Source organism: Epinephelus moara, chromosome 19, assembly GCF_006386435.1.
Source record: "Epinephelus moara isolate mb chromosome 19, YSFRI_EMoa_1.0, whole genome shotgun sequence".
NCBI classification, from domain to species: domain Eukaryota; kingdom Metazoa; phylum Chordata; class Actinopteri; order Perciformes; family Serranidae; genus Epinephelus; species Epinephelus moara.
Genome location: NC_065524.1, coordinates 16,151,921 through 16,178,786, shown reverse-complemented (window position 1 = coordinate 16,178,786; position 26,866 = coordinate 16,151,921). Strand labels below are relative to the sequence as shown.

At 41.5% G+C, this 26,866-nt stretch overlaps 2 protein-coding genes across 7 annotated transcripts; one reads left to right on the top strand and one right to left on the bottom strand.

The window, feature by feature from the left end:
- The first annotated feature begins 5,078 nt into the window (after nt 1-5,078).
- On the top strand, nt 5,079-7,622 carry cfl1l (cofilin 1 (non-muscle), like). Its single transcript, XM_050070411.1, has 4 exons — nt 5,079-5,237; nt 6,212-6,501; nt 6,729-6,805; nt 6,934-7,622. Exons 1-4 carry the CDS (start codon nt 5,235-5,237, stop codon nt 7,062-7,064), a joined length of 501 nt encoding a protein of 166 aa, XP_049926368.1. The 5' UTR covers nt 5,079-5,234; the 3' UTR covers nt 7,065-7,622.
- Nucleotides 7,071-25,734, bottom strand: rrbp1a (ribosome binding protein 1a). Of its 6 annotated transcripts, none has more exons than XM_050070408.1 (27): nt 25,526-25,734; nt 22,089-23,010; nt 20,777-20,931; nt 20,538-20,660; nt 19,762-19,914; nt 19,429-19,547; nt 19,047-19,200; nt 17,772-17,910; nt 17,447-17,631; nt 17,314-17,348; nt 17,152-17,227; nt 16,963-17,000; nt 16,770-16,851; nt 16,629-16,666; nt 16,455-16,533; nt 16,274-16,366; nt 16,072-16,158; nt 15,899-15,988; nt 15,459-15,551; nt 15,292-15,342; nt 15,104-15,184; nt 13,606-13,689; nt 13,282-13,359; nt 12,507-12,590; nt 12,295-12,393; nt 10,366-10,509; nt 7,071-10,268 (listed from the first exon to the last, which is right to left on the bottom strand). In XM_050070408.1, exons 2-27 carry the CDS (start codon nt 22,990-22,992, stop codon nt 10,230-10,232), a joined length of 3,303 nt encoding a protein of 1,100 aa, XP_049926365.1. In that variant the 5' UTR covers nt 22,993-23,010; nt 25,526-25,734; the 3' UTR covers nt 7,071-10,229. The 6 variants fall into 6 exon arrangements, with proteins under 6 accessions (XP_049926365.1, XP_049926366.1, XP_049926364.1 ...); XM_050070409.1 differs by having other exon boundaries at nt 16,274-16,363; XM_050070407.1 differs by having other exon boundaries at nt 16,629-16,669; nt 20,777-20,928.
- Nucleotides 25,735-26,866: the final 1,132 nt, after the last annotated feature.

Below are 26,866 nucleotides of genomic sequence, written 5' to 3'. Positions count from 1 at the left end.
TTATTTTATTTTTTATTCTTCTGAACAAGTTCATTTGTAAAGCAAATTAGCAGATATTTTTATATTTTTTTGTTAGCTAGGTTGTTTATTTGCATTTTGGTAACAAACGTGCCATTCTCGGAACCCATCGGCTGTATTCGGCGTCTGACTTCTGGCAGACGGTGATACAGCCTCTGGGGGCAGACCCCCGATTTTTTGGCCTTCCAGTTTGTTTTGGGCGGAGGAGGCGAATTTCCGTTTCTGACTTCTGTTTATAAGTAAATATGCTAAACCATTGCGATGGATTCAGAGTTTGCAGTGACGCCAATTATGTTCCGCCTCGTTAGTTCACCACATAGATACAGTCGGCAATGACGGGAACGCCCACAAACGTCACATCGGGTTAGAGCCGAGGGGGAAAACAAACCGGTCTCTGCCATTAGCCACAATGCCGAAGAGTTGCTGTGTGCCCTTTTGCACCGCAAATAAACAAAAAAATCACCAATTAAAGTTTTACATTTTACCAAATAATAAAACGGAACCACAAAGGAGGACAAAATGGCTTACATTCATTCAGACTCATTCAGACTCTACATTCACTGAATGTAGAGTCTGTATATGGAGGCTACAAACGTGCAGACTGTTGAGCTGCACTGAAAAAACACGTTTTTTGGGGGGTGGGTGGTGGCGACAGGGTGGGGTAGTGGTGTAACCTCAGGCACCAAATATGCTAGTACTACCGCCACTGGTTGGCATGACGTTAGCTCTAAACTGCTGGATGATACAAGTTTGTTAAAATGGTGGGGGTGGGGGTAGTGTGAGCCAGACTTACCCCCATGTGGCTCAACCTATTCTCTCCCTTGGCTCAGCTTTTATTAGGGGCAAGTTGAGTGAAGACACCACTTTTTCTGGAGTCTTATTTTGAGGATGCACCACATCCTGAAATATATGTACATTTTAGTTGGAGACATTGCTGTCATGCTCCTGTAAAGATGCCTCAGGTAAATACTGGTTCAACTCACCCTGCTCTCCCTAATATGTGGGATATATTCATAAAAACCTTTAATGAGATCAAGAAGGATATATTAAGCAAGTTAAGTAAGAACTATCCTCAAATGTTTGTGTGTTAGGTCCAGTTTCTAGAATTTAGGTGGATATATTTGCAGAAATGGAGTGTAATATAATCCGTATGTTTTCTTTTGTGTATAATCACCTGAAAATAAGAATTGTTTTGTTATGACATTGTCATTACCTTTATATTTACATAGGGGGCAGGTCCCTTTCTATGGAGATCGCCATGTTGCACCGCCATGTTTCTACCCAGAATGGACAAACCAGTCACCGGCTCTTGATAGAGACAATCGCAATTTTCACATCAGCTACCGTAGTTAGAAGCCTCTTAGTGACGACAGCACTGGAAAAACACAGATTCTTTTTAACATGTAACTGCTTTAGTCAGTGTTTTCACCAGTTCCATTTGTTTTGGAGAGGAAGAGACCTCTGCAGATGATTCGGCTCCAGGTAAAAACCTCCTAAATATTTGGATCTTAAATTATCAGAGGAAAAAAGGTGAGCACAGATTAGCATGTGTTGGGCTAGCAACCTGCCAAACAGAAACTCATAACATGAAACTGCTTTTGTGTGTGTGTTTTTGCCAGTTTAAATTACCAGGTTTGTTTGTTGTGGAGAGGAGGGGACCTTTGTGGATAATTCACCTCCCAGTAAAAACGTCCTGAGTATCTGAATCAGAAAAAAGGTGAGCGCACATGAGCAATCTTACACACTGATCCTTTAAATAGATGCGTATAATTATTCCGTTTTTCCTGAAGAGAGAAAACAGGTCAATCTAAATCTAAAGTCTTTTCCTTAAAAAGTTCAATAGATAATTTGCCATAAGTTATCTTATTCATTGAATTTCTTTAAAAAAGTTGATGCACAAATTTAACTCTTCATACACTGGCTCTGGTCTTTGGTGGCAGATGGTGTCACTCTCCAACAAAATGCAACAGATTTCGACCTTACATGCAGCACAATGAAAATGCAGATCCAGTATCTGTAATTTACCAATAGATGTCAGAGTTCTCACAGATCTGGGTTCGCTGCTTGGACGTCACTGACTGGGTTGTGGCCAAACTTCCAATGTGCTTGCAGCAGCATGAAGTTTTCAACTGACACAGAGTTATGCAGCAGCCATTTCCTGTTCCGTGTGGTTTAGGGTTGTATTTCTCCTTTTACTACTTAGAAACGTTGCTGTTGGCTGCAGTTAGCATTGGTAGGCTGGCCTTACCATAGCTGTGACGATAAACCTACAAAAAATAACCCTCAAACACCAAAACAGCATTCTGTTGATAACTCTATCGGTTTCTCTGTATGTCTAGCTCTGTTTGCTGAACAGACTCTTAGATAATATATAGATGATCATTTTCTTTACAAGTCATAGATTATTAGGTTGCAATGCAGGCAAGTTATGACGTGCTGACATTAAGACACTCTGCTTTTTGAAACAGACACTAGTCCGGATGTGGGGCGGGACTCTGTCTCTGTAAACCACAAGTCCACACAGAGGAAGCAAAGCCGCTGTGATGCTAAAGCAGAGTATGTGCATTTAAAAATAGTCACTGTGGAGGAAGGGTTTATTATGTATTAAATGCTCAATCAAGAAGGAGAGTTTGGAAAAAGGAACTAGACAGTGTAACTTCCAGCATCACAACTTTGAATTTGTCATATTTAAGGCAATAGATCACGCGTAATTATGTTAAGGGATTTCCTAAGGGCTATTACACAAACTAACTTACCCATTTTATGTCAAGCTAGACGATGTGTTGCATGACCATCCATCATTTTGCAATGTGACTAGCAAGCATGCTACAGAGCAGCCAGCAAAAGTGCGGACGTATTACCTGTGCGCAGGGCAGTGACCAAATCTGAACATAAGTGGTTACTGGAGACGCATGATAAACACAGGTGTGAACAGCAATGTGTCTTTGCTGTCCGCTTGTGATCAGAACACACAAAACGCATGTTAATACCAGGTCTAAACAGGGCTAAAGAGACAGTTCATCCCATACTCAAAAATATATATTTCTCCTTGTACCTGTAGTGCTTTTTATCAGTCTAGATTGTTTTACTGTGAGTTGCCAAGCGCTGATGATATTGACCCTAGAGATGTCTGTCTTCTCTCCAATACAATGGAACTAGATGGCACTCTGCTTGTGGTGCTCAAAGCGCCAAAAAATACATTTGAAAAATTCAACAGTAATGGCTTTTTCCAGAAATCATGACCTGGTTACTCAAGATAATCCACAGGCCTTGTTGTGAGCAGTTTCATGTAGGAACTATTTTCTTTCTACCAAACTACAACAGCCGACTGTGTCACCGAGCCGAAAGAAGTGTGCATCTACTCATAGGCTGAATCCAAATGTCCACCCTCTGTTTTACTGGTTGCCGTGAAAACGTTCAACTATCGCTGCTGTCATATTCATATATATGTCATATAAGTTGATGAATAGTGCCTACTCAGCCGTTCCTGAAGATCCCATGTATCACCTTTTTTTGTGATGTGGCAATTTTTAGCCGATCTGTTTGGGAGTCAGCAAGCAAGACTGAATAGCTTTGTGCATGAAAGGTTATTCTCTATAGAGAAGGCGCAACCTACATGCTTTTTTGTGCGTGGTGATACGGTTGGCGAGTGCAGTTTGGTGAAAGAACAACAAGGTCTGTGGCTTATCTTGAGTAACTAGGTCATGATTTCTGGAAGGAGACATTGCTGTTGAGTTTTTCAAAAGTGTTTTTTTGAGCTTTGAGCACCACAAGCCGAGTGCCATTTAGTTCCATTATAGTCGAGAGATGGCAGACATCTCTATGGCCGATATCTCCATCACTCAGCAACTCACACCAAAACAATCTAGATTGGTAAATATCACTACAGGTAAAAGGAAAAACATCTATTTTTGATTTTAGGTTAACTGTCCCTTTAAACATTTAGAATTTAATTGGTAATTATTTATTCTATTTTTAATCTGAATGCGCAAAGTGCAGTAATTAAAGTGATCAAATAAATGTACAATATTTGCCTCTGAATTGTGGTACAAGTACCTCAAAATTGTACTTAAGCACAGTACTTGAGTAAAGATACTTAGTTACTTCCCACCACTGAAAAAGGCATGGCGTTGGACCAGAGGAAAGTGGCAGGGAGCCATGGTTCCCCTCCTGTGAACTGGGCCCCTAATTCTTAGCTACAGCCTTACAGAGAAGTTCCAGGTTTCATTAGAGGAGGCCTTGTTTACATGCATAGTCTTCATGTTACTTATTTTGTTTTCTGACTTGGGTTTGGACCCTTGTCCATGTATGTCTATTTACTCTCAGAATCCATGCAGTATTCCGAAAACCTTGCACCAAAATGGCATGGTCATATAATTACACTCCTTCTGTGACTTTAGGCTTATGAAACAGAGAGGAAAAACAGGCCGGGCACTAAGTCTACGCTCTAATTTTGTGAGTTACTTTTGTGAATCATAGAAACTGCGCTGACTCATCAGTCCTCACAGAACGTGACTGGAGAAAAAAATGAATCTACTTAACTGAGTTGGCAAATGACAACTTACATTTGAAGCTCACACGGTCCAGATTGACCCTGTTAGGTGGTAAATATGTATAATGCTTGCTGTGTTTTTTGTAGAATTGGTGTTCTTAGGCATCTAACTATTGACTGTAACTACTGGAATCTGATGAAGGCGTAACATCTCACTTTTCGTAGGTAGATGGATAAAACCTTTTGACATAACTGCACTCATCCTGTCTTTTACCTTATAAGGTCCTGAACTGCGTCTCAAAAGCAGATGAGCTGAATAGGTGGACAGGTTTGTTCTCCATATAAGGGTATATGTGCCGCTCCCACTGATGACTGTCTCGAGCTCACCTGGGGATTTTCCTAAAAAGGAAGATCTCTCCCTCTACCAAACTTGTTCATAGAAAGGGTGTTAACAGTGTTTATATTGTGCCAGACAATGAAGCCCATAAATCCATTGTGCTTTAGTCTTCAAATATAATGTAATTAAATGAAAATGCCGAGGTTGCAGCTGAAACTGTGTCACACCTGGGAAGAGGGGGAAGGGCCTACTTTTGGAGGTGTGCTCATTTACCCCAGCTCCTCCTCTATGAGTCAACCTGCTCTCCTTCCTTATGACCCTTCAGCATTTTGACTGCTGCTGCCATTTTTCCTCTGCTGCCTGTTCCTCCACACATCAGAAGCAAACATGGTGAGTAGCTTTCACAAAGAATTTGACTGGATTGATTTGTGTTGCATGAGTTAACAACTTCATCTCTGTTATTTGTGTGACCCAAAGTGATATGTAATGTAGAGATGATGAAACTTTCAAGTGCCATGCCTTTGTTTTAGTTACTTTAGTTACACATAGAAACTGTGTAAACTCAGTAAAGCCTGGTTGTCATTATATCTAGAGTGCAAGGTTTCTATTTGATAGTCTGCTTAGTGAGAAGAGATGTCAGTGTTTGAAAGGGCTTGCTCAAGGTGTGGTTTTGCCTCCAAAATGGAGGGAGCTTTGTTCGTGCTTCAAACTTGTTCTGAGAGAATCCCTTGGGGCGGTCTTTCTTGTGCTAACTTGTTCCACAATGACTGGAATGTGACAGAGCCAAAGCCTTGAAAAAAAATCATAGGGAAGCTACGCCCATGGCATGTTACGGCAGAAAAGCTGGTCGAACATTTGCGCATTGAATTGCTTTGATAGTGTTAACACTTCTCTCCCAAGTCTAGTTTTGAAGAACTTCCTGTTTCTTCATCTTGCAGTTCTGCTTTCTGTCTCAAAACCACAGCACAAGTGAACAAAGTCTACTCAAATATGAGCCAAGGCCTTAATCTCCCCAATGTGCTCATATTGTGATAGTCTTTTATCATGCAAGAATCATTACAAGAATTTGTCCACTTAACTGGCAAATTAGACTTGGTGCTGAACTAGCAAAATCCTATGATTAAAATGATCAGGAAGTAGAAGAGAGCCTTCAGTTTGTTCTATAAAATGAATAAAATTCATCCATTTGCATCCATTCTTAAGACTTTTTATTTTATTTTATCGTCCTTCAAATACAAAATCTTCTGTGAAACATTAGATACATGTCAATTGTAATTAGTTCACCAACATTAAATGTGACGGCATATGTTGTCTTTTGGTTATGGCACTAACTGTACATGCCATGTTTTGTGTTCTCTCAATAGTCGTCCGGAGTACGAGTTTCAGACGCTGTGAAGCTACTCTTTGAAGAAATGAAAGTTATGAAAAAAGATGCTGATGAGTGCCAACGGCTGAGATTCGCAATGTTTACAATAGCGGATGGCGCAATCATAGTGGACAAGGTCGTCCGAGAGCAAGACCTGGAAGGGGTGGAAAATCACTTCCAATACTTTAGGGACCTGCTGTCTGACAAAAAATGCTGCTACGCACTGTATGACTGCCACTATGAAAACGAGGAATCATCTAAAAAAGAGGATCTGATCTTCTTTATGTGGTAGGTCATTGGATTGCAATTAAAGTGAAATTACTCTTAAATTTATTTTTCTGCGTCCTCAGCTGACTACAGACTATAGAGAAGAACTAACAATAAAATCTTGGTAAAATTATCGTATGTATTCAAGAGCTAATCTTATTTGAAGGAGGCATTTCTGTTGTGTTTGTGTGAATACTTAAGTAAAACACTCTTTGTGTGTGACACTTAATGATTTCTCTTCCCATCAGGGCTCCTGACAATGCAGATGTCAAAGACAAAATGGCCTATGCCAGCTCAAAGGACCCCCTTTCAAAGGCTTTCTGTGGTAAGTTTTTTTTTTCTGCTTTGTTCAAATGTTTTTGTCACATTAATTAGATATTCTGAGACACTGATGTCATGAGTTCAAGTTGAATGATGTTCAGTATCTCAAAGTACATCCTATGTCTTCAACAGGTGTCAAGTTCGTCAAGCAGATTAATGACCCTGGAGAGTACCACTTGGATTATTTTGCAGATTTCCTTGGAAAAAATACAGTCACAATTGAGGGCTGCAGCGTGAAGTGCTCACATAAGAAAGGCCATTAAACAGTCTTTTCCCTTTTTTTTTCATGCCATCAGGAATTTAAAGGGACTAAGGAGGGTGGGGGATAATAACAAAGTTTCCAAATCTACTTTGCTTTTGGATTGATTCAACAAACCTTTAAGGGAAGGTATGGGGTCGGATTCCTTTAACTCAAACCCCTGATGCTCGTGTCCTACTTAACTCTTAAGTTACTCCAGACTGTGAAATCGGTCTTGTTCAGATGTAATTTTGTTCATTCTTTGACATGTCAAGAATTATACTATTTTCTGTCACTTGACTGTCTCATAATTTTCACATCAGTAGTTTCCTGACTGTATTTGCATACATGATGTTTCAAATTCCAACATACTCCAGTATAAACCATTTGTCTTCCTTGTGTGTATGTTGAGTTTACTAGGTCAAAATGTCAGGGTCTGTAAATTTGACATAAATCTGTTTTTCTAGACTGTTACACTTTGATAAATACCTATAAAGAATAGTACAACTTTTACAAAGAAACTAAGATGATCTGAAAATGCATCAGTGTCAGAGTATTGTCAAATAAATTCAATGCAACCTGTTGTGCAAGTATGTGTGTGTTTTTTCTTTTTCCACACAAATTGGTTCTAAATTTCCCAGTGAAATGAGATGGTGTGGGCTCACTGATTCATTGATCTGGCATACAATCATAGTGGAAACTCTGACGTAATCAGGTTTCACCAACTTACCAGTGGTCAGTCCTGAGATAATTATGGAACCACATTATTTGATTGAATTTCCATTCTTATACAGTTTAACTGAGAAAAATGTACTGGTACTTTTTTTTTGCATTACAGTGATGTACTTAAAATTGTGGAAAAAAAATTGAACAGGAGAAATTACTTTGATCATATTATGTTTTGCTTTGGAAACTGCTCTCGGGGAAAAAAATGAAATATAAATAACAGTGGTTTACATCAGGGCTTGTATTTACTATTTGTGTCTGATGCATTAGCTGAAAATGCCAAAGGACCCTTCCAAAATTTAAGTGTGGATGAAGACTATAACTAACAGGAAGCTGGGGGTTGGTCTTAGCACCTGGATGTATACCACAAGAGTTCTCCCTCCCTTCCAAAAACCTAGGACCTGTCAGTGCCAGAATTGGGATTGATCCATCAATCTTATACTGATACCATAAATAAAATAAAGACAGGCGGTTATCTGCCTTTAATGGTCACACTTTCACACAGATTTTATATTTGCGCCTTATTTTACACTTGCAACACAACCAGCATTACCATTTATAGTTTAATCGTTTGACTGTTTGGGAAATATACTGGTTCACTTTCTTGGCATGAGTGAGATGTCAGCTTAGCTTTGCATTGTTGTAATTTTTAGCCGATCTGTTTGGGAGTCAGCAAGCAAGACTGAATAGCTTTGTGCACGAGAGTTTATTCTCGGGCTCAGAGGTCAGGGGTTGTGCCCAGAACAGTGAATACAGGGCATCTTTATACCTACACTCTGACGACAAGATGACAAGAAATCAGTAGTAGCTTTCTTGGGCCCTCCTGATTTAATTATGCTCTCTTGATTATATCAGAGGAACATACCTGTTGCAATTTAATTTAACATGTTAGGTAACCGGCTGTATCTGTTAACAGTCAATGGACTGTCTTTGAAGGTGAGATTATAGTGAATGGAAATCTCTTGATGATGTCAAATAATATATGTTTACAAAAGGGGAATGCAAAGGTCACACACATGGGAAGAATGAAACAATATAAGCACTGACAAAATTTCCACCATAGCATAAAGACTGGGAGCCGGTGGAGACAGCAAGCCTGGTTCTCTTCAAAGGTAGCAAGGAAACCAGCAGAGACTTCATTAATTCAGGGTCCAGTATATACCTATACCAACTGTTCATCTGTTCCTGTTGCTGTTAGAAACAAAATGTCCTGCTGGCTTTTTTACTGCAGTTTGGCGTGTCATCACATTAATTAAAAACCCGGAAGCCATTAAGACAATTGTGCAGACTCACCATCTGACAGTGGCAGACTCAGGCTGGCTGAAGTTAATTGAGGACTAAAAGTTTCATTTGTTTCCCTCACACACACACCATCGGCTCATTTTGCTTTGTTCCCTCAGGAAAGATGCTGTCTGTGGGTGTGGTGGGGAGGAGGATGACAGAGACAGACAGAGATCATGCCTAAAACAACTGCATACATGGCTCTTGTAGAGGCCTGCAAATTAACTCCCTCTTGTAAAATACTTCCTTGTGTCTGAAGCCATTGATGCAATCTGGACCTTTCAGTGTCTAAAGCTTTAAGTAATGTAACGCCACATTTTCAGTTTTAAAAAAACATGTTAGTCATGATTTTAAAGGATAACGAAAGAGATCAGAGCTACCCTCCATTTTGCTGTAAGATGGTATACTGTGTGGTTGCTGCTGCATGGTACTACTTCCTGTCAGAAACCAGCAATGTTCTCAGCACAGAGGAGCTGTCACAGGTTCCTGCTGACGGCAGGGAAGATGGTTTAAGTTTTAAGATTCAAGTGTAGTCACCTTGAGCCAACTCTGTTGAGTTTTAATTGTCATGAGACAGATGTACAGTGCACATATTCACCATTTGATTCACACCGGATGTGAAACTATGTCAAAATATAATAGCCAACTTTTACCTTGCTTCCTGCCTGCACTCATTGCAAAAAAGACACTGAAAAAAAACATATAGAGCTACACTGTAGTTTATTCATTTATACAAATTTGATGCATGTAATTGGCAGCCAGCTACAGAGGAAAGCAGGCCCTAAAGGTAATGAAACATTGAACCATAAAATGTTTCCATCATTCAACCACATAGAAAAGACATACAAAGTAATTGCACAGGTTGATGTACGTTTGACGTACAATCGGTTTCCCTTTTTAACACTGAACTATGGGTAAATGTTTGGAATATAAGGCAGGGGGATAAATAACTTCTGACATAGCCAGAATTGTTGATGGAATGTGGGTTTCAATAAAGATTGTAGCAGGATCGTCTCCTCTAATCTTATTTTGAAATGTTCATAATATCAAACATTTGACTCCTACAGTTGCAACAAATGCAATCAACTACAGTACAAGAAAGAAATAGTTTTGGAATGCATAACTATGGTAATCATAAGGCATATTTGGCAGTTTTTTTGTAGTGTCTGCAGTGAACTTCCTCTCAGACGGATGTTCCTTCCTTCAGCTCCACGTATTCTCCCTTGAGAAACACAAATATAGTGTCAAAATTGACGAGCATACTGAAACAATGAGCTTAGAGGCGTGCATGTGTAGTCTTGCCGCCTTGCTTGTCTCACCTTGCCCTCCAGGTGCTCCTGTAGTGTTCTCACTGTGTCTCTCTCTTTGGTCAGCTGCTCCTGAGTGGCTTTGAGAAGCTGCTGGAGCTTGGTGGCTGCCTGGCCCAAGTCTTTGGACAGCTTCCTCTCCTTCTCCAGGCGCTCCTGTTCCAACAGTGGTAGCAAACGTTACTCCAAACCACCAAACAAAAAGTGGCCTCAATATGGAGATCTAAAGTGTTCAATATTAAATAAATAAGACATGGGATAAATACAAACTACATCCTGTAACCATAAAATTGTGAAATAATTCAGTGAAGATTTCACCAATGACCCAGATGATGAAATATGAGCCCAATTGGCTAGATGGTGTCGCTATAATTAAGGCCCAAAAATGCAATTTTGGAAAGGCCACGCCCCTCACACTGAAAGTCCGACTGACTATAAATTCGACAGACAGTTCCAGCTCCATGTGCTCTACAAAAAAGTCTCAAGAGGCTTTTAAGTCTGCCTGATTATATATTTCGCCATTTTGAATTTGTACCAAATTGTCTGAGGATCATTATTGGACCAAGCTAATCAAAAGACCGTATATATGTATAGACCTTACTCCACAACCGTCGTGCCAGTCATCTAAAACTTGCAGGATCTGTCCACATAAGTACCTGAAATATACCATGAGAGTTTATTTTTAAATAGTCCACTAGAGGGGCGCTACAATTTCGAAAAATGTGTGTGGCATGACACAAATAAGACTATGAATCCGAAATTGTTTGTCTAATCATTTCAAAGTTTTCAGGATATTTTTCATAACAATGGCAAACCACTGTTTGTTTTAAATTATTTTAGTATTTTGACATCGCTCAATAGGGGGCGCCACCAGTTTCAAACATGTGCACTAGCCTGGCACAAAATTCGCCCGTAAATCAACACAACTTGGTTCAAACATTGCTTAACTCGTGGATAAATTAAATTGAGCTGTCAGAACATGCCCCCAAAAATGTTTTTCCAATCAGCCAATCAGGGGGGGACAACATTACCGCAGAAGAGCGTAACCCGGCAAAGATTTGATCGTAAATGAATGAATGTCAGCCCGACTGTCATTAAACCAGTCAGTTATTTGTGATGCTCATCTTGATACTTCTCGTCTTTCAAGTTTCGTTATACCAATTTTCATCAAAAGTCCAAGTTTACAAAGTCTGTAATCTGTTAATCGAGGCAAACAGGGCAGAGCCAGTTAACTAGAGCTGCTCTTTCATCCAGACCTAAGCCACAGCCAAGTCGGAGTAGCACTCTTTAACTTTTTAAAAACTGTTTAATTGCTTGTATTGTGTATTCTGGTTTTAGGGTGACTTTAGTAACATCTGTCCGGGGACTGCAGATGAAAAGTAGCCTCTTGGCTAATTCTGGCGCATTTACAGCAATGTTCATTAATGTGCACTGTCCCTGTTCAAATAAACCGATAAACTAAACTAAACTAAACTAAATTAAATATGACTGTCATTGAAAACAAATGGTGCAAGGTAAAAACAGACCTTGAGAAAGGACATTAAAAAATAAATAACTAAATAAAATTTGATTAAATTCATTCAAGCTGCAATTACCTCTGCTACTCTCAAAAATACGCAAAATAAGAATAATTAGCTTTTTACCACTTTGAATTATTGCTCAAATTCATTGCTTATATTTATTCATATTATTTGTTTTCATAATGTCATTTAATATTGAACACTTGGGTCTCCATAAAATTAATGATTAGAGAGTGGTGACCTTCTGTTGGAGAGACAAAAAGCTCTATTTATAAGAGATATCAGATATGTAAGTTTCATTTGGAGCTGCGCCACCTGTCACTCTGAGATACGCTGCAGATTGCCAAATTCATATATAATCAGGACTGTATCATTAATCACAGTTAAATGTTTGGATTCTGGGTGTCATTTGTAACCGCACCTTGAGCTGAGCAACATCTTCTGTGTCGGCTTGTGGTGACTCTGCAGAAACTTTCACAAGATCCAACTGAGCCTGAAGTTCTGTTATAGTCTTCTGGGCCTAGAAGTTGACGACACACACATACTGACGTCATCCACTGAGAGTTTATTAGTCACCCTCTGGAATGACAATGCGAAAAAACAAACAAAGTGTGCATCAACAATGGCTGCTACCTGCTCAAACTCCTCTGAAAGCTGCTGTCTCTGAGCCACCTCCCCGTGCAGCTTCTCAGTTGTCTGACTCAACTCGTTCTGAAACTGATGGAAGACAAAAAAAAGGCGTGCACACACAGTGAATACACATGCAGACAAATGGCTGATGCATACGTGTGTATGCAAAGATTATTGTGCCAAAGCAGCAACAGTACACACACACGCACACACAAACACCCACACAAAAAAAGCTGGTCGACCTGTGTGCCAAGTTAGTTGCCTCTCAGACTATTTCAGGTGAAAGGCTAAAATCAGATTAACTTTCTGCTGATATTAAGAAACTACGAACAAACATGTAAAAACAAAGGAGAAGTGAGCATGCTGAAAAGGGCAAGAAAAAGCAGTGGTTAGAGTTGTGTCCACTCAGTCAGTGCAAACAGTGGTTAACATAAACAGCGGCTGTGTCAGAGGAATACTGGACAGACTGGAAATACGGCTCTTCTTTGTTTAAGTCAGGTGTTACTCAGTATCCGTGTACCAAGGCCACATCCTTGTTTCAGGGCATGGGTTTGGCATGTGCTGAGTCAAATCCAAAAGAACATGTCTTAATACATAAAGTATAAGAAAATCAATCACAAGTTTAGTTATGGTGATTTTCTACTAAATTGAACAAGGCTCACTTGAGAAGTAAACAAAAAGCAGGTAACAAAGGAGATTTTAGGAAAACGTGTCCTTGTCATTGTCCAGTACCCTCTGACAGGAAGTGAAGGGTGCCCTGTAACATTTGCACCCTGACCTGACTGGGTTGAGCCTCAGCTGGGCCGTTCTGTTCTCGCTGAGCCCGCATCGTGATCTCGCCCAGCTGCTCTCTGACCTGAAACAGGAAGCCGTCACTGGTTACATAACCTCCGTTGCATGAATCCCCTGTGAGCTGCACGTCACCGGCACCTCACCTTGTTGGTTGTGCGAGTTTAAGAGGGACTTCCACAAATTCCTTGTCATGTGCTGTCTCATAATTAACATGTCCCCCCCCACCACCACCACCACCACCTCTGGCATATAGCTGTGTAAATATTGACGTATGGAGAAAAGGGAAAAGCAGGTTAAGTCAGTGGGTCACCTGTGCAAGCTCCTCCTTGTGTGCCTGGGCCTCCTTCTGGGCCAAATCCAGCTGGCTCTGACACTCTGACAGCTGCAGCTTCAGCTGAATACAGAGCACAGCACAGAGATGAACAGATGTCAGACAGGTTTACTTTGAAATCCAGCACAAGAGATTGAGATCTTTAAATGTGTTTCTCATAGGAAAAGCCTCCTACACAAGTATGGATTGCTAATTCTTTACATTGAGAGCTATTTCTATAATATTTCATCAATGAAACAAAACTTTTTAAAATCGTATTATTCAATCCATAATAGGGCTGGGCAACAGAGTTCTGACTGGGCCCAAAAAAATCAGGCCTGACCCACATGAGCTGGCAGTTTCTGTCAAAGCCCGACCTACAGCAGCAGTTTTGGCCTACTTAACAACCCAAATCTATACTGTCAAAAATATATATTTAATTTTATTTACTATATTTCTTTTAATATTAAAACGTATTACAAGCTAAGGGCTGATGTGTTTCCTCAAACCACTTCTTCTTTTCTACCTTCTGTTATTTCAAGAGTCTGATGTCTCATGCACGACAGGTTCCCCCCAGAGCGTCTAGTGTGCACAGTGGCCCATAGCAATGCGGTGCTCAGACGATGATCACCGCTCTTCACTGCATGTTACGCACATCTCTCACACTGCTGGGGAGGCAGAAGAGTTGCAGAACTGCCAACCATGTTGCCTCCCAGACCTCCCTTTCTCTCTGTCTCTTGCTTTCCGTCCCTCTCTCTTGCGTGCTTTCCGTCCCTCTCTCTTGCGTGCATTCCGTCTCTCTCTATTACTCTGTTGTTCCGTCACTTTCCCTCTCACAGTCACAGTCCCCATCTTTCTCTCTCTTTCCCTCTTAATCAATCCACTATAATATCTGCCATTTATGCACAAGAACTGCCCGTTTAATATTAATAATAACTATTAAAACAAACAAACAAACACTGGTAAACTGACGAGAACCCAACCTGATTCAAGCCCAGGGGAGTACTGAGAAATAACAGCCCGGCCCAGCCCAAACTTGGTGGGTTGGTTTGGACCAACACTGATGATGAACATTGAAGGGACTATTGGTGCTTTCACAAAATATTTACACAATGACATTTGATAAATACTCATCAGTAATGTGGATATAATGACTGAGGGGGAAAATGCAAATAATAGAACAGCTAGAACAGCCTGGTAGGTTGAGAAAGCTACGTAACCTTATTGTAATGCTGCCTTGAAAACTAGAAAAAGACAACATTCTCAATGATACGTTATGCAAAACCTAAGACGGTATCTAGTCCCAGCCCTAAAGAAAACTGAATGTCTGAATATGGACATTTATCAAAAGTTCAAAAAGGAGTTAAATCTAACCACCAAATTTTACCGATTTTAGAAGCATGTAATATGCAAGTCCACCTTCTTAAGAGGGGAATTTATCAGTGGTGTCAGTTCCAGTGAGACTGCAGTGATCCGCAGACTGAACATGCTCGTGTACCTGCTCCATCTCCTCTGAGATCCCCTGGTTATCTGACTGTTTCTCCAGCTGGGCTTCCACAAGCATCATCTGCTCCTTCAACTACAGCGAGAACCAAAATAAAGCAGTTTACTTAGTTAGCAGTACATGTCTTACCTGCTAACTTAAAATCAAAGTGCAATTTAAACTGAGTGTGGAAAAATCCTCACCTGTTCTACACTTTGGGTTTCTGCCTCCAGTTGGCTGACTTTCTCCAGAGCCTGGAAATGTGTGAGAAGGACTGTTGTGAGGTTTTGAAAAACATGAGGAAGGGGGACCCACATATGGTGAAAAGATGTCCAAGTCATAGTGATTTCAAGGAGGTCTCATAACTTACCACCCTAAGCTGTTCCTCTGAGTTAGCCATCTTGGACTTCCACACCAGCTCTTCTTCCTCCACACTCTTCTGCAGATGTTTCAGCATTCCTTCCTAAAAGGAGAAGGGGAACGGATTTAGCTGAACTGCATAAATTTAGGGTGCTTTCACACCTGCCCTGTCTAGTTCAGTTAATTTCGATCTCAAGTCGTTTGCCTCCCAAAGTGCAGTTCATTTGGGCAGGTGTGAACACAGCAATCACACCTAAACAACCAGACTGACAATTCTGACCAGTCAAGAGCCGCTTTCTCCTCAAGGAATTTTATCTGGTCTGCTTGTAAATGCTGCTGTGAGAACACGGACCAACTCTAGGCAATTATACAACTTCGGACCAAAGCAAGCTTTAGGCCTGAAAGCACCCTTACTCGATATTCACACAACTCAGTTTCCCAGTCACTTACTGTTTCAGCCAGGACTGTCCTGTACTGTTCACATTCAGCCTGCAGTGAGCCATGGCTCTCCTCGGCCTCCTTCAGTTTCTCAAGCAACTCCTGAAACAGAGAAAGCACATTCACATCTTCTGCCGGGCTAATTTAAATCAGTGTATTTTTATCTGTATAAAACTGTGGCTTACAGGTGACGCTGTGCTTGACTGAGACTCCTGGCTCTGCTGGCTGAGAGACTCCTGCGCTTTCTGTGTAAATACTTGTAACCAGTTGGCCTAAGTAATGAGAAAAAGGCAGACATAAATAATTCATGTGAATATTATTTTACAGAATATCAACCAAAATAAGAGATCACTCAGCAACTCCTTTTATGATATCCCCTTTTCCTACCTGCTCTGTCTCTACGGGTATCTGTGGGAAGAGTGTCTGGAGAGTTTCTTTGGCTTCAGTTTGAAAAGCTGTCAGCTCTGCTGTAACATTCTGCTAAAAACAATGGATGACATAATCAGGAGGGTGATTCAGAGGAAATCAGTCTCACTTGAAATTGGCTAATGTGTAAAGAGAGCCTTACTGCATCAGTGGTAGTCTTTTCTCTCACTTCTCTCAGCTCCTCTTGTAGTGATGTGACGAGAACATCCTTCTCAGTCAGGCTAGCCAAAGAACCAAAACAGTCAAACCTGAGATCTATAACAGACCTAACAATATGTGGGGCTGATTTTTTTTCCATATGCCAAGACTCATTTACCTGTTCTGTAGTAGTTCCAGCTCTGTGGAGCTGTCTGTCTGCTGTAAGAAAGCAGACATGCAAACAAGTCTGAGATCATTTTTTTTTCTGCAGGGAGGCTGTAAAAGTAGAATCATGCAACACATCAACAGGTACACTTACGGGTGTGTTTTGAAGTTGCACCATCTCTTCTTTGAGGTTTTTAAGTTCATCCTGAAGTGATGCAATAAGGCTGACATCCTCACTAAGAATGGGCACACAATTTGGACAAACTATTAGTAAGCCGAAAGCAAACAGAGGTGTGGGGAGTTGATTAGATTTGAGTTAAACACATGGACAGTAGAAGGCACCATACCTTTTATTTCTTTGTTCTAGCTCAACAATAGTGTTCTCCTGTTAAAACAGCAGATTATTTGTGATTAGCAGTGCCACTGCACACATTGGTATGAATTAAAAAAAAAAAAAAAAAAGATGTATCTCCTTGAAAATCAAGAAGTGATACTATTTGGTAATAGATGTAACAACAGATGTTTGCGACACTTACAGCAGCTTCCTGCTTCATCTGCAGCTGCTTCAGTTCCTCGTGAAGCGTGTTCAACTGGTTGTCTCTCTCCTGAAGGCTGCAGGGGGCAGTGCACTATGATCAATAAATGAAACGGCTCTGGTTCGAATGCTGACTCTGAGGCAAGGAGGCTCAAACACTTACCTGAGCTTTAGCTGTTCCACTTCTGCAGCGTTCACCTGCCAAATCACACATAACAGACATCCTTAGGGGGTGACTACGTGTGGTCGACCATCTGGCCATTTCAGAGAAGTCAAACTGGCAAAGTGTGTCTTACCTGATTGTTATCCTCCTCCTCCTTTTTGGTCTGACTGGCCTCCAGCAGTGAGTTAATGGTGGCCACCTGCTGCACAAGCTGGTTTTTCTCTGCCTGTGTCTCCTCCAGCTGGGCAGTGAGGGTGTCCACCCGAGCAGAGCGCTCACCGATCTCAGCCTCCAATTTCCCAATACGCACCTGAAACTCTGCACGGACAAAAACATAGCACTCACAACTTATTCCATATTTTATATTTCATATTTTGTGATACAGCCACTGCTACCCTTTTTTTCCCCACTATCAAGATGCACATGACCATTAAGACATCCCTCCCTCATTTTCTGACCTGAGAGGGTGCTGCTGTCCTGCTGGGCATTGTCCAAAGTGGCCTGCAGGCTGCTGTTTCTACCCTGTGCTGCCCTGAGCTCCTCACACACCTCCTCCAATCTCCTCTGCAATGCCTGCTCGCTCTCCCCATGGCTGGCCTGAGAACAACATATATCAAGATGTGTTTAACAGCAGGGGGCAGCAGAGATTCACAAAACAATTCTACTTGGCAGCAGTGATTCACAGGGCAGTATCGGTGCCTTCCTGTTCAAATATATTGCAACACATTCGGAGAAAAAGAACATAATTTAATATGCACAGATGATCCACCTATGAGATGAGAATATAATCTGGCTTGAGGTTGTATAACAAGGACATAAAAATAGACATTTTATCAGTCAAGCTATTTGTTTGGGAATTTTTAAAGGAAGTGTCTTGCAGGAAGTGCTTTGAACTTGAGGGAATTTTGAGATGACTAGCCTGCCTGAGCTTCTCTGACAGACTCAGTCACAGCAGTCAATTGTTAGTGACAACCAAGTACTGACCACTGTCCAGCGACACATTTCACAAAGGGAGCAAAACTTCTCTCAAGTGCAAGAAATTAGAAAAGACCTCTCTTGCATGAATTGAGCATGTCTAATGTATACTGACTGACGGCGGAGCCATTGCATAACGTGTTTGAGGACCTTTAACTGTTAGAACGCATGTTTGTAAATGATTAAACTAAGTGAACACTTGACTGTCAGGAAGTGCTGACTCACTTGCTCCACATAACCCATAATGGTTCAGATCAACACAACAACATTCCGTCAGTGAGTGACTGCGTAGGCTGATATGAGAACAGCAAATTAGCAGATAATGCAAGGCAGGGATATACTTCAAGTCTGACTGTCGTGTGTTGTAAATACCATCAGACTGTTCCTGCTCTTTCAGAGCCTGTTACAGTGGGCTGGAGAGGAGAGGTGCTCGGACATGCACACATTCCAGCTGGTGCTGAGGCACATTTTGCCTACAGCCCTATTACTGAATGGCTGCATTCCAGCTCAGTCCTGAGCTCTGTGATTACAAGGCAATTAAACTTCCCATAACATTAGAGGGTTTGAGGATAGGTGGGAATGGTCTAGGCTTGCATTTTGAACAGCCTCTGTAACTAACGAGCTGCCCAAACAAGAAACAGCATTTAAAAAAAAAAAAAAAAAAAAGATGGAATCAATTTGTTTTCATGTGGAAACTTGATCACTTCTAATGCAATGTGTAGCAGAGATGATGTGGTGTTCCCACAGGCCAAGCCAACCTGAAGCATGGCGAGCTGCTTCTCAGCAGCGGACACCTTGGCCTCCAGCCCTTTCCTGATGTGCTCATCAGCGAGGAGACTTTCTGTCTTCTCTCCAAGTTCCTTGGTTAACTTTGCACATTCCTGACGCAGTTTGGCCAGCTCTGCATTTTGTCTGAGGACAGTATGAAGGAGGGACAGAAGGACAGACACAGGGAGAAAGAGTCAAGGACAACGCCTCATAAAAATAGAAGCCAATCTTCAGGCTTGGCAGACCAAACACGCCTTTAAATTTGTACACACTGTATTTAACTGTCACTTTAATTAGTATCAGTATAAAGAGGTAAAGAGGATGTCATTATGGATCACTGCTTCTCATTTACTGTCAGAGGAATACACTCACTTGCTCTCAGCCTGACTAGTGGCTTGGTTCAGGGCGTCGCGGAGAATGGAGTTCTCCTGCTGCAGGCGGGCCAGCTGGGCATTGGGGCCTTTCTCCAGCTGGTCCTGCAGGCTCACGATCTGCAAAATGAGTTTTTTTTAAAATAAACTAGCCATGTTGGACTGTCAAAGCTTGGACAGCTGCTTTAAATCCTTTTCAACACAAAAAAAAAACAAGGGAAAAAATGCATTTTCACTCCTCATTAGCAGCCAGATTGCCAGGAGGAAATAAAAAGACAAAATGCAAACTCAAATGTGCATTAACAAACTGTAAAAATTGTTCTGAGGAACTGACCTTTGCATTGAGGCCCTGGGTCTGGGCTATGTGGTCCTGGTAACTGGCCTGCATGCGAGCTTGCAGAGCAATCATTTCTTGCTCTCTCTTACTCAGCTGGGAACTCAGCCTCGTCTCCACACTGGCAACCTTGGACTTCTCAGCAGACAGCTCCTGATACACAGACAGCACGTTCAGATTCATTGCTCATAATTCATATAGTTAAGACATCCACCACAGGACAAATTTAAATATTTACCATACTGTGGCTTTTCCTCTCGTGCCAACATGATGACTCAATTTTTCATTCAACACGTGGTTCAGGACAAGAAAACATTAAAAATAATGCAAAAAAAAACTTTTCTGTGGAATTTGCTGCGACCCTAAAGATTGACTTGCCACCTTGTGCTGCCACCCACAGACAGAAATAAATAGCGCATGACATTCTTAGAATTGAAGCAGAGTAAGCTCCAGATGCTGCAGACACCTTGTTAACTTTGCTCTAGTGCCATCTTCAGGATGAAAGATAAAGAGGACTGCAATTTAAATGTCAGTGCGTGTTCATTTTCAACAGAGAATTAACCCTTTAATTTAGGGTTTTTTTTCTCATCTGCCACATTTAGACCAATCTGCACTCTTTGCCTCAATAGTAAAAAAAAGAATTCATCCAACAATTTTGTTTTCTTATGTAATGAGTGTAATGTGTCTCATAGGGCTGCCAGCATGGTTACAGACCAGAGGAGGTGTTGTAGCTGGAGTACGGCTTCATTGACCTGAGAGACACGTGTATGTCTAACCTTGGTGAGTTCTCTGAGACGGTTCTTTGCAGCAGAAGCATCCTCTTGTTCTGCCGCCAGTTGTTTCTCCCTCTCCTCCAGCTGTTTTTTCAGCATGGCCACTGGGTCTCCTTTCTGAGTGGCCTGAAAACACATTAGTTCACATTAAGACAGCAAAAAAAGTGGATCTCCCTACAAGTCTCATACATATTCAGTGAACTATCAAGTCTTTTTTTCTTGCTGACTGTAGCGTCCATTACCATGTGCCAGGTGTCCTGAATGATGCCGACTTTCTCAGACAGGATCTCGATGAGCCTATGAGCCTCTCCCTCACTGAACACCATGCTACTGATGGTGGACACCAGAGCCTTGTAGGGCAGGTACAGAGGAGCGTCAGCAGAATCCACCACAGCTGCTGAAGAGGCAAACACCAAAAATTGCAATGAAAAACAACATGGTGGTATCACATCAGGAATTTAGAGGTTATTTCATGTTTTAAACCAAAAAGCCAACAGTTTCAAAGCTCATTAGGCTGTCACAGTGAGGACTGAATTCCCACACTGCCTCAGGAAAAGGACAAGGTTGAGACTTGTCCTGTGGTTCTGGGGCCTTGGGCAGCTTTGGATGGCAAAATGATGGGGCACTGTGGCACCAGGCGGAGACAAGCCTCAGGCAAGGAAGAACCCATCTCCCCTCCCTACCCATTGTCAGGGCACTGAGAGCCTTTGTCAGTTAACAAAACAGGGCAGTGGTGTTTGGACAGGCTGGCGTGCTCTATGCCCTCCAGAGCTGAGTGCCAGACATTACCCACAACTGCCATTGGCACTACTTTCCACGGGTACACAGCTAGAAGTTCATCAGTACTGACAGGGTATTACTGCCTTAGATTGTGAGTGTATGCACGTGCGACTAAACTGTACAGACGTGACCCCACTCCACCTCCAAACAAGTTCGAGTGCTATCTCCAGTGTTATGGCTAATGCAGTTCCTGCTTAGACAATCATTTCCACTTTAAAGGAGGACGCTAATTTTAACAATGATGGTTCTAGTGTAGCAGAAATATTGGTAGACTACAGTGGCTTTGATCCTTGATAGGCAGTGAAGGGTTTGTGGGTAAATGTAGTTTTGAGAGACTTGCAGGAGCACTGATGTGGACGCCACCAAGGTCCAAACTACACGTGGAGCGTAACAGCAGTCCCCAAACAGTGCATCGAAAAAACGATGACTGGTTTAACAGGAAAGAAAAATCTGGCGGTGGGCTTGGCCAAGGCCAAACAACAGGCATCTTTTGGCAGAGGGAGAGTTACCAGACACCTAAAGATAGTGTAGAGCTGTGCTATGATTTTGGCATAGTGGCCACACTCAAAACTGCAGGTTATGTAATTCAGGGCCTTGATCAAGCACACAAAAGACTGGACTCTTAAGACTGACGAGCTATATGTATTATTCTCTTCCCATGCTGCTATTATCTGTATCAGTTTCTATATTTTTGAAGTGTAATCTTTAATAACCTTTGAAACTACAGAGCTATAACATGAAATATTTGGACATCTCTAAAACATAACTGCTTACCAGGCTCTGCCTTTTTCTTGGAGGCCTTCTTCTTAGGCTCTTGTGCTTTTCCTGCAGCAGGAGGAGCCTGCTGAGATCCCACTGGGGGGACTGCCATCACTGGGACGTCTTTAGTGACAGCTTCCAGCACTGGGGCAGTTTTGGATGGAGCAGGTGAAGACTTGGCTGGGGCCGGAGCAGACTTGGCTGGGGCTGCAGCAGCTTTGGCTGGTGCAGGGGCAGACTTAGTTGGTGCTGGGGCAGACTTAGCTGATGCAGGGGCAGACTTGGTTGGGGCAGACGCAGCAGACGGGGCAGTTGCTTTGGTCGGGGCAGACATGGGGGCCTGGGTTGATGGAGGGACTGAGGAGGACTTGACTGGCGCAGAGGCAGCCACAATTGGGGCTGTTTGGGTAGAGGCTGGCTCGACCTTAGCCACCTTCTTCTTCTTTTTCTCTTTAGGTGAGGGTGCAGGTGAGGGCTCACTAAGAACAGGGGTTGGTTCAGCAGCGGCCTTTGACTGGGTGTCTGCTGGTGCTGGGGCCGCAGTTGGCTTAACCTCTACAGCAGGGACAGGTTCAGGGGCAGGGGCGGGAGCAGCAGCCACGACTGGGGCAGCAGCAGACTCGATGACTGCGTCAACTTCAACTTCCTCTTGAATTTTTTCAGGCTCTGGGATCTTTCCATTGGGCTTTTCTTCTTTCTTCTTTCCACGACCCTTCTTTTCAGATACCTTTTCTTTCTTCTTTTTCTCAGAGCGAGTAGATTGAATTTTACCCAACTCTTTGCGTTGTTTAGCCAGGGCTTCTTCATAAGAGGTCTCCTTCATGGAGAAGGTGGAGACAAGAGCAATCCCTAGAGCAGAGATCACCATGAATCCACCAAACACCATTATCCCAAGGGTCTGGGGGTCATAGATATCCATTGTTCAATTTCAGTGGACCTAAAACGAGAGTGGCAGACTTGTCAATACAGTTAACAACTAAAAAGATTATCTAAAGGAAACAGCTGGCTGTGGACAAGCAAAAACTAGGAATTTTCAACAAGGGGAGAAAGAAGTTTATATACTAATTCCCCACGTAGTATCATCAACAGTATTTCTCTGTGCCTAGGTAAAATGAAAGTGAACTGGCAGCAGCTGACTTAACTAAGCAGTTTATGATGTAATTGTGATTAATGCTGCCTGGAGGACGAGCAAAGCTATTCCTTCCAAACGCCTCAAGGTGTCACTGTTATCCCCATAAACTTTTGCCTTGAGGCTGGCTACATAATACAGACTGGTTAACTGTGTGACAAAAAACAGCTGCTCAAAACCCACTTGCCATATTGCCTGCAAACTTGGATAAAACATATGTATTCATGCAGCTCAAATTCACCCTCACAGTGAAGTCTCATATGCTTCATTTTGAGGCCAAGCACTGAGCTTTTTGAGTACAAACACTGAAACAAATTAAGTAAATACAATTAAATATCAGCATCAGGCTGCCTCACTTAAAAGATTTAATTTTTTGTACACTCGTATGATCATTTTGGATGATTACACTGCTGTTGCAAGAGACACAAGATTAAATAAAATCGAGTAGTCCTATATGAAAATGCATTTTTATTCATCAGCAGGAAGCCCCATTATTATGGCTGCATTATACACCCAATAAATGCACTAAAAATATATTTTCAGACCCCAAATCACACACTTGAGTGTATGAGGGAAGCATTATAGCTGGTATAAATTTTGTTTTATTTGCATACACAAACATCATCATATCTGCTGTGTCTGTTAATGTTCCTACTATAATTCATGTTCAGCCATCAACAGAGTTAGGGAAAGGTTACTAGATCCTGTGTCGGCTAATTACCAGATAAACTATTGCACAAAAATGACTCTTGTCATCTTTTTCCATATTTGATAAATGCTGCTAAAATTATCAGAGCTATTATGGAATTCAGTGCATGTATGAAAGGGGCTTAGCACAAATCAACTACTTACTTTAAAACAACCTAAGTATGAATTTAAGGCAGGGAGCAAACCCCAATCCATACAGCCTAAAAGGGTTTCAGACAAAAAGAACACAGTACCAGCAACTGCAAAAAAAAAAAAAAAAAAATCCAGCAGTTGGCTGGTAGTTTGTGTTAATTTCCTGCCCTGTAGAAAAAAAAGAAGGCATCCCTTAAAGGGACTTTCAACTATCCCTTTAAGGCGCTTCTCACAAACGTTTTGCCTGCAGGGGAGGAAAGTTGGCTGAGTGTGGACAGCAGCTTAGGGACACTAAAACCCCCTCTTTGATTTATTTATTCTTGCAGTGCTGTCAGTTATATCACAGTTTACATTATGAATAGCAATATCACCCTGTCAGAAAATATATAAATGTTGGGCTTTACTATTTTAAAACAAACCACTGTTGCGACACGGTAGAAGAAAACTGCTGAGCCACTTCAGTATAATCAAAACTGAGTCCAGAGTCCCTGTTCATTGCAGGGTCTAATAGTCAGAGGCAAAGGGGAAGAGTTTGTACTGCCTCCTTATCTGTGATGTCACACGTCAATGCATCTACTTTCAGAATTCACTGAGAGAGGACTTCAAAAAAAACTTACTCTGGGTGACTTTCTGCAAATGAAAGAGCATCTCAAGGTCCATTGGAGATAGGACTATAAGATGAATCTTGCTATGCTGTAACCACTACCATACGGCCTTTAACTTTAACACATGTGCCTTTCATGGACAATGGGATCCCTACAGGGAGTGCATTAGTACATGGAGCAGTCTTCAGCTAAAATAAAAAATATTACTTTTGATAAGCCATGGAGGTAAAATGTGCAAATGCATAGATTTTCTCTCCTTTAAAATACACTACTTGTCTTTCATTGCCTTTAGTTTCAGACATATTATGTAAGTCTGAGAAATATTCGTGCAAACTTTACACAAACGTACTCAATTTAAGTCCAAATGTTACTTTAATACAAACGCATCGACTTCCAAGAACTTCTGAAATAGTTTAGTATCAGACCAATACTACAATTACATCACTGAGACCCCAACTAAAAAGGCCTCGGATATGTGAGAGACACAGAGACACCCTACACTGTTACCCGTTCAAACATACATTAAAACAGATAAACAGTGTGTAGCTTAATCCTGTCATTATTTAAATGTAAAATGCTTTCAATCATTACTTGCAAGCTAGCACTGCAGCTAACACTATGAATCAATGAACTTAGCTATCCTCCTGCACATTATAGTATTAAGTGTTGGTTAACGTTACAAAACAGTGTTGCAGGAGCCGTAATAAAGCTGTAAGCTAAACAGCTGTTGAGGAGGAAAAACTCCAAATGATTTCAGACAACTTTGACCGGCTGTCTTTCTGTGTGACTAGTTAGCTCAAGAGTTAGCAGTAGTTAGCTTCCCAGCCTAGCTAACGCTGGCTCAATGAATAAAAAAATTCCAAGACTCCCACACTTACCTCGCTGGTGATGTAACTTAGCTTCGTCTGCTTGCTTCAAAGGGAACGGAGAGAGGACAAAAAGCTTTGACTGTTAGACGAAGTGACTTCTGTGCAAAGCTACCTATTTGCCCAGCTATCTAGCTAACTAGCTTTTTTCCCAGTGCTCTCCCCCTCACTCCGCTGGAGAATCCGTGGTCTGCTGTGAAGTCGTGGCACTTCGAGCTGGCTAGACGCGCTGGCCCCGTGCCCCAGATAGCTGCCATAAATCCCGGAGGCTTCTGATTGGCTGCGACGCACTCAAGCCGGAAATGAGCACTCTGGGACTTGTAGTCTTTTACGTAGACGGCAAAGCTCGCATAGTCGGGCAGTTTTCAGTCAAACAAAAGGTTTGTTTGTCATGGAAAGAATGTTTTCTCAAGAATAGAGCTGAAGGAACGCTTTTCAAGTAGGCGACCGACCTTTTCTTTAGTGTTTTAAGGCATTTTGAGACACGTCAAACTTCATGCCTCAGAGAACACTGTGTTTTTTTCTTTTTTTACTCCATTACGTGTAGGCTGTGTACCGTCAGTGGTGACAGTCATAGTAGTAGTAGTCTCGTTTGAATGGGCCTTATTCAAAATTTTCTGACATGCTTATGTAACCTGCTGTAAGCTTTTTCTATTCTAGCTCTTCATTGAAGCTTTATGTTGTGTGAATTAATCAAGATATAGGCCTCCTGTGCATCATTTTATAGAAAATCTAGCCTGATACATTTGTTATCTTTGGAAAGCTTGGTGTCTTTATTTAATCTAAAATAGAGTTCTGTGGGTTTGAACATAACTTATCTCTGATAAATACACTGTACCTCTGCTGATCTTCTACTTTACAACCCAGGTCATATTTTGAAAGCAAGACTTCTACTTCCATTATAGGGGTCACCACTTTACATGAATTATATTTTTGTTTATTTCCACAACCACTTTAATTAAAAAAAACAAACAATGTGTTCATACAACTAAAAAGAGTCTGTATTTCAGTGTATGGGGTGAGCATGAGTTGAAACAAAGCACAAATTTAAATCAATTTAAAAAGCCATACAAAAAGATATTTTTGGCAGATATATAGATGAGGAAAGGTTGAGTTAGTGAGTGCATATGTAACACTGGTTGGCACTTGGACTGTAAATAAACTGGGTGGTAAATAGATTGGGGATAGTTGTATATTACTTAAATTTGGGAATTTGTTGAAATAATATATGAGTTAAAAGAAGAAATGTAAGAAAGGGGTAGGGACATACAAGTTTTACTTCTACCTACTCCTTTTCAGACACTGTTATCTTTGTCTTGTTTGTCTTCTATCATGTTTTTCTTTTATTTTGGT